Genomic DNA, 13,871 nt, shown 5'->3' with positions numbered 1-13,871 from the left:
AGTCTCAACATCTTTTTTACATTGCGGTGACCAAAACTGGATGCAGTATTCCAAGTGTGGCCTTACCAAGGCATTGTAAAGTGGTATTAACACTTCACGTGATCTTGATTCTATCCCTCTGTTAATGCAGCCTAGCACTGTGTTGGCCTTTTTGGCAGCTGCAGCACACGGCTGGCTCATATTTAGGTGATTGTCCACTAGGACTCCGAAGTCCCTCTCACAGTTACTACTATTGAGCAAGGTACCCCCTATACTATACCTGTGCATTTGGTTTTTCTTGCCTAAATGTAGAACCTTGCTTTTTTCACCATTGAATTTCATTTTGTTAGATAGCGCCCAGTGTTCAAGTCTATCCAGATCCTCCTGTATCCTAAGCCTGTCTTCTGGAGTGTTGGCTATTCCTGCCAGCTTGGTGTCGTCTGCAAATTTGATGAGTTCCCCATCTATCCCCTCGTCCAAATCATTGATATAGATGTTGAAGAGCCCTGGGCCCAGAATAAGTTCTATGCAAACTACAAAGAAGAAGATAAAAACTGCAGGTATGCTGATAAAAGTGAGTATGCTTGCTGGGATGATTCTGTATCTTTTTTTTACATACTGCATATTGCAAAAAAAAAAAATATGTTCGTCTCGTCTTACAGAGATACTTTAGGGAGCTTTTCTTGCCAATATTCCCATGGAGATCTCATGTTGAGTTTCATCTGTCACTACATATTTACACAAAGTGATGGAATGCAACAGGATTGACAGGTTCATGGAGTAAGTTGACATTTTGTTGCCACAAACTCAATTGTTATAAATTGATCCTCTTCTTTTCTGTTTGTTAGTCAGAATTATTTATCTGATGAGTTGCTTATCAGGTGCAGTGTTAGTAACACTTTATAATGCCTTGATAAGACCACACTTGGAATACTGTATGCAGTTTTTGTCTCTATGGTATATAAAAAAAGGGCTCTTCAAACTTGGCTGTTTTATGACTTGTGGACTTCAACTCCCAGAATTCCTCAGCCAGCATGCCTGGCTGAGGAATTCTGGGAGTTGAAATCCACAAGTCATAAAACAGCCAAGTTTGAAGACCCCTGCTCTAGAAAGAGTGCAGAGAAGAGCATCAAAGATGATTAGGGGACTAAAGCTACAACATATAAAGAATGGTTGCTGGAATTGGGTATGTCTAGTTTAATGAAGAGAAGGACTAGGGATGACATGATACCAATGTTCCAATATCTCAGGGGTTGCTACAAAGAAGAGGGAGTCAAGCTATTGTCCAAAGCACCTGAAGGCAGGACAAGAAACAATGGATGGAAACTAATCAAGGAGAGACCTAACCTAGAACCAAGGAGAAATTTCATGACAATGAGAACAATTAATCAGTGGAATGGCTTGTCTCCAGAAGTTGTGAGTGCTCCAGTACTAAGGTTTTAAAGAAGAGACTGGACAACCATTTGTCTAAAATGGTATAGGATCTCTTGAGGAGGGGGTTTGACTAGAAGTCCTCCAAAGTCCCTTCCAACTCTGTATTCATCTGATGACCTTCCTCTCCTAACCTGTTCTTCTGTCACCTCCTTCACCCAACATGAGACTTTCCTTTCCTTGATAACTTTCAATTGTATTACCTCTCTTAGTTCATGAGCCAGACTGGTACAGTGGTGAGGATGGACTAGGAGTAGGAAGATCCAGCTTCAAGTCTATCCTCATCAATGGAAGCTTTCTAAGGGACTCAGGGCCATTCCTTCTCTCAACCCACCCATCTCACAGGCCTGTTCATGGGGCAAAAATAGGAGGAAGGAACACTGTATGCTGTGGAATCCTTTGTGCTCTTTCAGCTTCATTACTTCATTACTTCCTTGCATTCCTTATATGTTATCTAGTTGGGTAATGAAATGTCTGCAAGAAGAGCACCAAGGACCCTAGAATTCAACCCTGAGCTACAAATATTCCCCTCTATAGCAGGCCCTCTCTTCTTTGAGGCAACCTTCCTTCCATCCATCCATCATCCGTTCATTCATCCATCATCCTCCCATCCACCGGTCATCCTCCCATCCATCCATCCATCCATCCATCCACCATCCATCCATCCATCTATCCATCAATGTCCATCCTCCATCCTCCATCCATCCATACATGTCCATCATCCATCCTCTATCCATCCATTCTCCATATCCATCCATCCATCCATCCATCCATCCATCCATCCATCCATCCATCTCACTGACTATCTGTCTCTCTTATATCCCAAGGCCAACCGTACAGCAAACATCTTGCATGGATTGGCCCCGTATTTTTGCCCAATACAGAAAATAGATATATTGGACCCTAGTCCTTTTTTTTCATTAAACTAGACATACCCAATTCCTTCAACTGTTTTTCATATGTTTTAGCATCCAGTCCCCTAATCATATGTTTCTTGAGCTCCTAAACAAAAGGCAACATATAATTCTACTTCAATAAAGAAATAAGGGTTGATCCATTGTTGAGCTTACTAAATTGATCTTGTTTGCAATTACTCAATAATTTTCCAGCATTTCCTTTTTGGAATAAAAAAGGGAGGCAGAGTTAGCTGGAGATGGCTGGTTCGATCATTATATACGTAAAAGCAGTGCATTTGATCAATTCTGAGGCACCATTAAAAGGGAGCAAATGGCCCATTATTTAATTTTCTTGATAAATCACAAAGGGTACCATGTGTGTTTTTTGTCTACCTGAGTACCAAAACTGTATTAGATCGTCAGTGACCACAAATTAGAACTTAAGTAAAAATGAGCTTTTTTCCTAATTTAGGACAAATTTTCTGCAGAACGTCAATCAATGTTTTGAAAATTTCAACCATTTAAGAGTCTTGCTTTCAGATTCAGCATGAAGGGATCTTTTTTTTTTTCCTTTTTAAAGAGCTGATTGGGGAGTTCGGGTGGTGAAGTCTACACCTCTTAAAAAGGATCAAGACTGAGAAACATTGGCCTAACCTAAATTTCCAATTGATGACTTTTATAGGTAAATTCCAAAGCAAGTGACCAACCATTGAACTCAACAGTGTCATCTTTCATTTTATGATTTCCCCATCCGATTGCAATCCTTTCCAAGAATGTTGACAACATTCTTATGAACATTCCCCCCCGTCTCCAAATATTCCAGATAATGTCCACAAAAATTAATAATAATAATAATAATAATAATAATAATAATAATAATAATAATAATAATAATAATAATAATAATAATAATAATAATAATAATAATAAGCTGAGACTCTAGAAAGAGTACAGAGAAGATCAACAAAGATGATTAGGGGACTGGAGGCTAAAACATATAAGGAACGGTTGCTGGAATTGGGTATGTCTAGTTTAACGAAGAGAAGGACGAGGGGGGACATGATAGCAGTATTCCAATATCTCAGGGGCTGCCACAAAGAAGAGGGAGTCAAGTTATTCTCCAAGGCGCCTGAAGGCAGGACGAGAAGCAACGGATGGAAACTGATCAAGGAGAGAAGCAACTTAGAACGAAGGAGAAACTTCCTGACAGTTAGAACAATTAACCAATGGAACAACCTGCCTCCAGAAGCGGTGAATGCACCAACACTGGAAGTTTTTAAGAAGAGACTGGACAGCCATTTGTCTGTCTGGAAGGGACCTTGGAGGTCATCTAGTCCAACCCCCTGCTCAGGCAGGAAACCCTATACCATTTCGGACAAATGGCTGTCCAGTCTCTTCTTAAAAACTTCCAGTGTTGGAGCATTCACAGCTTCTGGAGGCAGGTTGTTCCACTGGTTAATTGTTCTAACTGTTTAAAACCCAAACAAACCAAAACACGACACTTGGAATACTGCACCCTGTTCTGCTCATCACAATATTAAAAAGGTGGTGAGACTCTGGAAAGAGTGCAAAGAAGAACAAAGAAGAATGATTAGGGAGCTGGAGGCTAAAACATACAAAGAACGGGTACAGGAATTAGGTATGTATAGTCCAGGGGTAGGCAACCTTGACTCTTTTATGACTTGTGGACTTCAATACTCAGAATTCCTGAACCAGCCATGTTGACTCAGGAATTCTGGGAGTTGAAGTCCACAAGTCATAAAAGAGCCAAGGTTGCCTACCCCTGGTCTAGTCTGATGAAAAGAAGGACTAGGGGCGACATGATAGCAGTGTCTCAATAATTGAGGGATTCCTGCAAAGATGAGGAGATCAAACTATTTTCCAAAGCACCAAAAGGCAAGGCAAGAAACAATGGATGGAAACTAACCAAGGAGAGAAGCAACCTAGAACTAAGGATAAATTTCCTAAAGGTGAGAGTAATCAACCAATGGAATAACTTGTCATCAGAAGCTGTGGATGCCTCATCACTGGAGGCTTTCAAGAAAAGACTGGACAGCCACTTGTCTGAAATGGTGGAGGGTCTCCTGCTGAAGCAGGCAGTTGGACTAGAAGACCTCCAAGGTCCCTTCCAACTCTATTATTCTATGTTCTAAAAAAAAACCTTCCAAATTCGTTTTCAGTTCGGAAAGAGTTAAAATAATTGGCAGCACAGAAACAACAGCAAGGCCATTGGTTTTGTTTCAAATTTTTTGTTCTCCTACCCTTACACTTTTATGGGCCAGACAAAAAATTTTGGCCAACTGGATACAGCAACACTATTTGCCATTCTAATAGCCATAAAAATTGTGAGGGTTTGACTTGATGTCCAATACATATACATGCTATAAAATGATATTCTTTGCTATTAGCTTTTTGCATACAGTTTTGACGCTCGGTTTTTTCTCTCTCTCTGTCATTCTTCGACTCTAGGACAAACTAACACTCTTGGTTCTATATCCAGAAACTTGAGAGAAGTTGGACTTGATTATCAAGTGCCAGGAAAGTTGGACTTGGTTATCAAGTGCCAGGAAAATCAGGAGATCCAGACAGTTCAAATGGGTATGAAGATTTATTGTAAAGCTTAAGCTCTCTACAAGAATCTGAACTACTAAAGGCCAAAGGAAATTGGCAGTAGATAAGAGTAGAAGGAAATGAAGGTGGGCTGGACCTAGATCTCTTATGGGCGTGAAGAGACTCATGACTGATAACACGTTTGACGCCTCCCTCCGGCTCAGCCTGGTTATCTCCTACACACATTTTCTCAACTCTCTCTGCCTTCTAGCTGAGCTGGATTACAATTCCCATCAGCACCATCCAGGGTGCCCATTTATTAAATACGATAATTTGAGGAAAGTTAGAATTTTACTAGCACGTTCAGTCAGGATTGGGCCAAATAAAAGACTGATGAACGTTTATTCTATTTTAAAACACTAATTAATTAATGCCATCTTACATACAAAGACATTCTCCCTTTCCACTCAAAATGGTGTTCGAGGCAGCAGATGGTAATAAACTATAGATACCAGCGGAATAATTATGAATATAAATTCTGCTGGGTTCCGTTAAAAAACACATTTAACAACACATTCTTTTTGTTTTTGAAGCTACCAACTTTTGTTCTCAGTTTATACAACGATGGTTACAGCTTGCGCAGTTAAGGTGTAAAACTGGGAGAAGGGAAACCCAAGTTAGTCTCCATTTGAATATAGGACACCAGAGATTAAAATAAATTCCAAGTACTTGCTGACTTGAGTTCCAATGGTTAAGGTGATATATAACAATCACAGCAAACCCTCACAATAAACTTGTCTTGCCCTGGATCTAAGTTACTCAGTCTCCATTATTTCAAATCCAACCTAATCCATAGGACATAAAATAATCCATAGGACATAAAAATCCATAGGTACCATGAAAATCTTCTAGTTCAGGGGTAGGCAACATTGGCTCTTTTATGACTCGTGGACTTCAACTCCCAGAATTCCTGAGCCGGCATGGCTCAGTATGGAAACCTCTCCATTTCTCCTCAGCATGGCTGGCTCAGGAATTCTGGGAGTTGAAGTCCACGAGTCATAAAAGAGCCAAGGTTGCCTACCCCTGTTCTAGTTCAACCCCCTGCTCAGGCAGGAGATTCTATATCAGTGATGGTGAACCTTTTAGAGACTGAGTGCCCAAAAACTGGCCCCGCCCCACTCCACCCCCCACCCCGCCCCCGCTCCGCCCCCACCTGCCCACAGGGCCACTCACCGCCTCCAGGGCCCACTGCAGATCGCCCAGCAGCGCCATGGTGGCCACGCCCTCTACCCGCGCCCCGCAGCATCAACTGTGCGCGATGGGGCATGAGGGCAGAGTCTTGTCTACGCTGCCTGGCTGCCATGTCCTTGGCTGCGCTGCTCCACGTGGGCTACGCTCAGGGGCGACTCTCCAGGGGGACTGCTGGTGAGGAGGGGGTCACGGGGGGAGGCAAGGCTGGGGCAACGGCACGTGTGCCCACAGAGAGGGCTCCGAGTGCCGCCTCTGGCACCTGTGCCATAGGTTTGCCACCACTATTCTATATCATTCCGGACAAATGGCTAGTATCTTCTTGAAAACTTTCAGTGATGGCGCACCTACAACTTCTGGATGCAGGTTGTTCCACTGGTTAATTGTTCCTACTGCAAGGAATTTTTTCCTCAGTTCCAAGTTGGATCTCTCTTTAACGATCTTCCACCCATTTGTCCTGCCCTTGGGTGCTTTGGAGAATAGGTCGACCCACTCTTCTCTGTGACAGCCCCTCAAGTACTGGAAGGAATCTATCTTACCAAGAGGGAGACTGTGCTCTACTTTGTCAAGTCTAAGTAAACTAGATCCAGAGCATTTCCCTTATCCACTAATTCAGTCCCTTTGTTAAAGAAGACAATCAGGTCAAAATCCAACTGACGTAGATTTTTCAGCCCCTTCCCATTCTGACTTATAATCTGGACGTTTGAGATAATGAGACAATAAGAGTTTGCCCTTTGCTTAAAGATAATCCCAGGCAGCATTTGAAAGCTTCTTGCCCTCAATTACCATAAAGTTTTATGCCTAGCTGGTTAGTGTTGTTTGCAGCTGGTCTGAATCTCCATTTGCAGCCCTCTTTGCAACGCCCAGGTATTGTTGTTGAGTAAAATAGTTGAGAATCATCATCATCAGCAACAACAACAAACGATTCAGACAATTTCTACACCGTTGCCATGGATTTGAACAAAGCTGTGTCTTGGGCAAAAGACCCAGGATCCTAATAAGGTTAAAAAGAAAACAACTAAGAACCGGTGACTCTTGCTAATGTTTCACACTGAACAGTTTCTCTCTCCCCCACTGCCCTGCGAAGGCTTCAGACAAGGCACACGTGCCTTGTCGAGTATCAAGAGATATTTAGCTAATATCACAAGCTGTGTCAAAAATTCACGGGAGGCCAGAGAGACCTTGAGAGAGGAAAACTACACAAGGCTTAACCATGTTGCACACGGATAAAGGCTGCACATTTTTATCTGAGGTTAAAAGAAAGGAAAGCATTGTGTGGTGCCTGACAAGACAACTGATATATTGTATGTTTCTGGTTCTGCAGCTTATTAATCTTAGTTGGAGAGAACATATACGTGGTAGTTCTCCACTTATGACCACACTTGACTCCCAAATTTCGGCTGCTAAGTGAGACTTTGTTAAGGGAGCTGTGTCCCATTTTACGCCCTTTCTTGCCACCGTTGTTAAGTGAATTATTGCAGTTGTTAAGATAATGACATGGTCGTTAAACGAATCTGCCTTCCCCGTTGATTTTGCTTGTCAGAAAGTTGCAAAAGGGGATCACGTGAACCCGGGACACTGCAACCGTCATAAATAAGAGTCAGTTGTCAACAGTTTGGATTTTGATCACGTGTCCGTGGGGATGCTGCAACGGTCGTAGGTGTGAAAAATGGTTGTAAATCACTTTTTTCAGTGTCATTGTAACTTTGAACAGTCACTAAACGAACTGCCGTTAAGTCGAGAACTATCTGTACAAATAGTTCTGGAATTACAAGTAGCCGTTCAGTGACTGTTTGTTCAGTGACTGTTTGAAGTTACTATGGCACTGAACAAGGGGGATTTACAATCAGTGTTGGTATAACCACTTTGTACAACCACTAAACAAACTGTTGTAAGTCGAGGACTACCCGTATAGCTAACATGGTTCTCTCACTTTCCATGGACCCATCTTTCTTTGATGCCAGTAAGCAGTTGGCATAGCTAACAATGCAGTGGGACTCTAATCTTGCTCGTTAACCTTCCCGGTCCATAAGATATAGGGCCTTTGACTTCCAAAGTCCCACAGTGGCTCTAAACATAGTTTTGAAGCACTGGGAGTTTTCCACAGGGATAAAATATTTCACTGGACTTTGAAGAAGCAGGAGAGGGAGTACATTGACCCTTTTGAACTTTGGTGTTGGAAAAGATTGCTGAGAAGATCAAGGACAGCTAAGAAAAAAAAACCTGATGGATCATTGAATCCAGAGTTTTACTTGAGGAACAAACGATAAGGCAAAATTATCCTACTTTGGACATATTAGATGAATCCCCAACTTTCTGGAGCTGGCTGTATTGTTGGAAAGTATGGAAGGAAATTGAAGAGTATGATTAGCAGCAAGGTGGATGGACTCAGTTATGGTGACAATGAATGCACTTTTGAGAGACACAGATTTTCATGGAGAAAATCTACATGGCCTCTGACATGTTTCTTTCTGTGTGTAGAATCCCCTGCATAAAATCCACTGTGGTATAAAACAAGCCACAAAGACAATGCCCACCTTCACTCTGAAGAGACAAGAGTCCAGCAATTTCACACTTAACAGTTCATAGAGTCCAGTTTCATCACTTAAATGGGCGAAATCCATTCTTCTCCCAGTAATTCCTTGTCTAAAGAATGTATATTCTGTCATACATCCATAGTGCACTAGATGGCAGGACTGAGCTGACTTTGATTGATCTCAAAACTTCTAAGTGAATAGCTGGACTGAAGACCACGAGGAGATCCCAGAACTGCAATCTAGAGATGTTCTAGGAAAAGACATTGTGAGTTGTCTTCAACTCCCAGAATTCCTGAGCCAGCATTGCTCAGCATGGAAACCTCTCGCTTTTCCCTCAGCATGGCTGGCTCAGGAATTCTGGGAGTTGAAGTCCGCGAGTCGTAAAAGAGCCAAGGTGGCCTACCCCTGGCCTAGTTCCTGCTGGTCTCAGTCTAACATTTAACCATTGCACTTCCCTGGATCTCGTTCCTTTTTACCCGACTTTGCATGAGGAAGCATACATGGAACATAGACTAATAGAATTGGAAGGGACCTTGGAGGTCTCCTAGTTCAATCCCCTAGACCAGGGGTAGGCAACCTCGGCTCTTTTATAACTCATGGACTTCAACTCCCAGCTATGCTGACTCGGGAATTCTGGGAGTTGAAGTCCACGAGTCATAAAACAGCCAAGGTTGCCTATCCCTGCCCTAGACCACTTCAGTCTCTTTTTGAAAGCCTCCAGCGAGGGAGCACCCACAATTTCTGAAGGCAAGCTGTTCCATTGGTTGGTTGCTCTCACCATTAGGAAATTTCTCCTCAGCTGCTTAGTTAATACTTATACTTAGTTTAATACACTGCTGGTTGGTTAGCTCCTGAGTTAATACTGTACGCTGTGATTTAGTTCAAAGCTCAGAATGGCTCTCGGCCAACTCCACAGGAAGATCAGAAGATCTTCCATGTCTCCCTCTTCCCTTTCCTCTGTGTGTGTGTGTGTGTCTGTGTCTCTGTGTGTGTGTGTGTGTGTAGGACCGACCAAACGACAGACATGTCTGTCATACGCCATTACCATTAGAACAGAATCTTGTTCTTTTATTACATCTGAACTCTGCCAGATTTCACAGCAGGAATGCTAAGTGAAATCAATGTCTTGGGTTTCCAGCCTTAGCTTTGAGGTCACAGACACTCTATCATTTCTCAGTATTATCTCCTTCTTTTGCCCTCCCCTCCTCTCTCTCTCAACCTCCAACTGGCACACAGCAGATTGAAAACAGCATGAATCAGAGGGACCGTGCTGCACAATTTTACAGCCGTTTGGAGGGCCCCCCCTTCATTCAAATACACACACACACACACACACAGAAACATGCATGCCACTCTTCTCTGCTTTCCTCTTTGCAGCTTAATTCTGCTGACAGTCCCTTGACAGGACTGAAACTCCAGGGTACAAAAAAAAGGGGATAGATTTTCCTCCCCCAGGAAGGAAAAGGAGAGAAAGAGGAAAGACTGCGATGTATTTCTAGTAATTGTGAGTGGGGGGAAAAAAACCTGCTTCCTTTCTTATTCACAGGCAGGCATTTGTGTTATTGTGAACATTATCAAGTCAATACTGTAATCAGCAAATCCCCCAAATAAGGGCTAAAAGAAATATGACATGGTTTATCTTTCTTTCTTTCTTTCTTTCTTTCTTTCTTTCTTTCTTTCTTTCTTTCTTTCTTTCTTTCTCTTTCTTTCTTTCTTTCTTTCTTTTCCTTATGTGGGCAACTAGGCCAAGTATTTGGATGGGTAGAGGGGTTTTTTTCCTAGCAAAGTTTGGTGGAACTTACTGGAACTCTCAATATCTGCTAGCTGTAATATGGAAAGGGATCCTTGGGAGAGTTTGTCTGAGAAGAACATGTCCCCTCGACTGAGTCAGGGTCTTAGATGAGCTGCCTCTCCTTATTTTCTACACCAAATTCTCTCCCTCTCTTGTGTCCACAGGACATGGTTAAAAAGGCAAGATGGGGATTAAAGCTGTATAAAAATGGGCAGAGATTTATTTGTATCACTATTGTTGTTATCCTGATTTTTTTAAAAACACACTGTGGAGGCTGCTAACTCCATCCATCCATCATTCATTCATCCATCCATTCTTTCTTCATCCATCCATCCATCCTCCATCCTCCATCCATCCATTCTTCATCTCCATCCATCCATCCATCCAATTCATCCGTCATTATCCATCCAACCTCCATCATCATCCATTCATTCTCCATCTTCATCTATTCATCCATCTATCCATCAGTCATCATCCATCCATCCTCCATCATCTACCATCCATCTATCCATCCATCCATCCATCCATCATCCTCCCATCCATCCATCCATCCATCCATTCTCCATATTCATCCATCCATCCATCCATCCATCCATCCTCCATCCATCCATGTCCATCCTCCATCCATCCATTCTCCATATCCATCCATCCATCCATCCATCTCACTGACTATCTGTCTCTCTTATATCCCAAGGCCAACCGTACAGCAAACATCTTGCATGGATTGACCCCGTATTTTTGCCCAATACAGAAAATAGATATAAGCAGCTTCTCTCCCCGTGGGCTATACTGAGAGACACTTGCTAAGAGGAAGGAAGCCAGCTAGCATTGGTCCTTTCTCAGAACAACTACTGTAAATGCTCACATATGAAAGATGCCCTTTTTTTTCCACACACAAAAACTCTTGCAGATGTAGCAATATGAAGTCCTGGACAAAAGCTGCTCCTTCTTCGCAACACTTCTTGAACTGATCATGGAAACACGTGCCATCATTTTCACATGGTCATTCCACCAAATATAGATAGTGGTCATTAAATGAAACAGAGACTGTGCTTATGAGTTTATGTCAGCTTTCCTTTCCTTTACAGACCTGCAAAGGTTGTCTGTATAAGAATCTCTTGCAAAGTTACTGTTTCATCATCATGGTAACTGCAAACAGTCATTAAATGAGGCAGTCATTAAATAAGGACTATCAGCACTTCAAAATGTAAGTTGGTTCTGAAGACAGCCCTGGGCTGCTGCAAATGGATTATATTTCTTACGGAAACAAATATATTTAGAACCATCTCTTACCTGATACTCGTTTTTGAAAATGTATGTCTAGATATTAAATTATCTGAACCCAAACACACCATAACAAAACTCTAACCTCTGCACACTCTATTGATTCACTCTGCACATATTTTTTTTTTAAAAGCAAATTCATTTTGACCTGTTCTGTATCACTTTGCAAATATTTTGTTTAAGATTCATGTGGAAATCAGTATGCGTTTCTAGTTCCAATTTCTTCTTCCGAGTCTCTCTGTGTATGTGTGTATGCATACATCCACTCATAGATGCAGTTTTCTATATTGTTCTTTTGTACCCAGTTTTCCTAAATCATTGAGCCTGTCTAGTTAATTGGTAATAACCTTATCCTGAAGAAAAAAAATGGAGGAATAAAATCGTGTTTTTCAGAAACCTAAAAGGCTATAATATAGGAAAAAAAGCAAACAGTTGTTCTATCCCAGAAATGTGAATTAAATTTAACTGGAGTTAAATTACAGGAAGATACATTTTAGTAGAACATCAGGGGGGAACATCTGGATGATAAGAGCAACTTGACCTTGCCAACTACCTGAAGTCTATTAAGGTCTATTTTGATGGAAGACCAAAAGTAGACTTGAAGAATTATCCATCTCGAATGCTTTAATTCTGGATTTCCTGACTAAAGCAGATGCTGAATAAGTGACTTTATAAGCCCTGCTTCAACTGCTGCGATGTAGGGAATCCATACAATGCAAAATCCATATTGTTTTTGTGCAAACAGAAGTTGCAATAGGTGTTTTAGTCATTTCTAATAGCTGCTATTCTACTAGTGTCAGCTGCCACCTCATGCTTGCTTGTGTTTCACTAGTATTCAGTGACAGACTGTCATGAACTCTGGGGTGGGGGGGAAATGTAATAGGGAAGGCTTAGGGGAAAATGAAAGTAAGTGCTGTATCTCCTCAAGAAGCTGCTTCAGGGTCATCTGGAACATGAGCTGCATACCAAACTATGCCTAGACTGTCCATTATGAAAACATTGCCTGAATCCCATTGGTTGTTTGGGGGTAGGTAGTGGGAAGTAGCAAAAGGGGGGGGGGAAGTTGACCTTAGGGATTTTGGCGTGCAATTCTCAGTTCTGGCTTTGCATTACTGCAATACACTAGACTTCTAATAAAATTATACTTTCTCAACAAACGGAGCTAAGGATCATTTATATTTAGGAGTTTAAGCTGTGGCAGGTCTGACAACCGGTATTCAAAGCCATTTTTTTCGATAGCCATAACTTTTCCATTCATCCTGAATTATAGAATAGAATAGAATAGAATAGAATAGAATAGAATAGAATAGAATAGAAAAGAAAAGAAAAGAAAAGAAAATATGGAATGGAATAGAATAGAATAGAATAGAATAGAATAGAATAGAATAGAATAGAATAGAATAGAATAGAATAGAATGCTTTATTGGCAAAGTGTGATTGGACACACAAGGAATTTGTCTCCGGTGCATAAGCTCTCAGTGTACATACAAACAACAAGGTAATATAATCATAAGATACCAATAGGAGAAGGTAGTAGAAAAGATGAGAAGGATAATAGTAATACAGCCATACGACATGGGTAAGTCTCCTTAGACATAAGACTAAGACATAAGTCTTATAAAACCTTATAAGACACATGACCTGATTTATTTTCATCTATAGCATGGAAAAATCCCATTCATATGCAACAGGTACTTTACGACAAAGCCAGGCAGGTGAATCTTAAAGCATTACCTTGGTTTTGGGTGGTGGGCTGATTGCGATCTTGTCAGTGTGAATATTGGTCGGCGATACTGCTGCACCAATGTTGCTTTGGGGAATGCCGGATATCTTTCCACCAGGAGATACTTGCATGGCTGCAAGTTGCGCAGCATATAATTGCTGCAAGACAACAACAGAAGCTGATCAGATAGAGAAGCTATCCCAGTTCAGAAATCCTCCCCTGAACCAACCCCCCCCCTTTTAAAACATAGGTAGTCCTCAACTTACAACCATTCGTTTAACGACTGTTCAAAGCCATGACAGCCCTGAAAAAAGTGACTTCTGACCGATCCCTGCACTTACGACCGTCATAGCAATCATGTGGTCACATGATAAAAATCCAGGTTGTTGGAAACTGGCATGTATCTTTGGAAACTTTGGAGCATCCCAGGG

General features: G+C 41.6%; 1 protein-coding gene across 1 annotated transcript in view; it reads right to left on the bottom strand.

Moving 5' to 3' along the window:
* Positions 1-13,590, bottom strand: part of SOX5 (SRY-box 5) — a 106,074-nt gene extending 92,484 nt beyond the window's left edge. Inside the window, exon 1 of the mRNA XM_015825047.1 lies at positions 13,452-13,590. Within this exon, the coding sequence (XP_015680533.1) occupies positions 13,452-13,571 (120 nt within the window). The 5' untranslated portion in view covers positions 13,572-13,590. The remainder of the gene's footprint in view (positions 1-13,451) is intronic.
* Positions 13,591-13,871: the final 281 nt, after the last annotated feature.

This window comes from Protobothrops mucrosquamatus, unplaced genomic scaffold (assembly GCF_001527695.2).
Source record: "Protobothrops mucrosquamatus isolate PMUCROS unplaced genomic scaffold, P.Mucros_1.0 scaffold2459, whole genome shotgun sequence".
Taxonomy (NCBI): Eukaryota; Metazoa; Chordata; class Lepidosauria; order Squamata; family Viperidae; genus Protobothrops; species Protobothrops mucrosquamatus.
The sequence above is the reverse complement of the archived record's forward strand: the minus strand, read 5'-3'. Positions and strand labels throughout refer to the sequence as shown.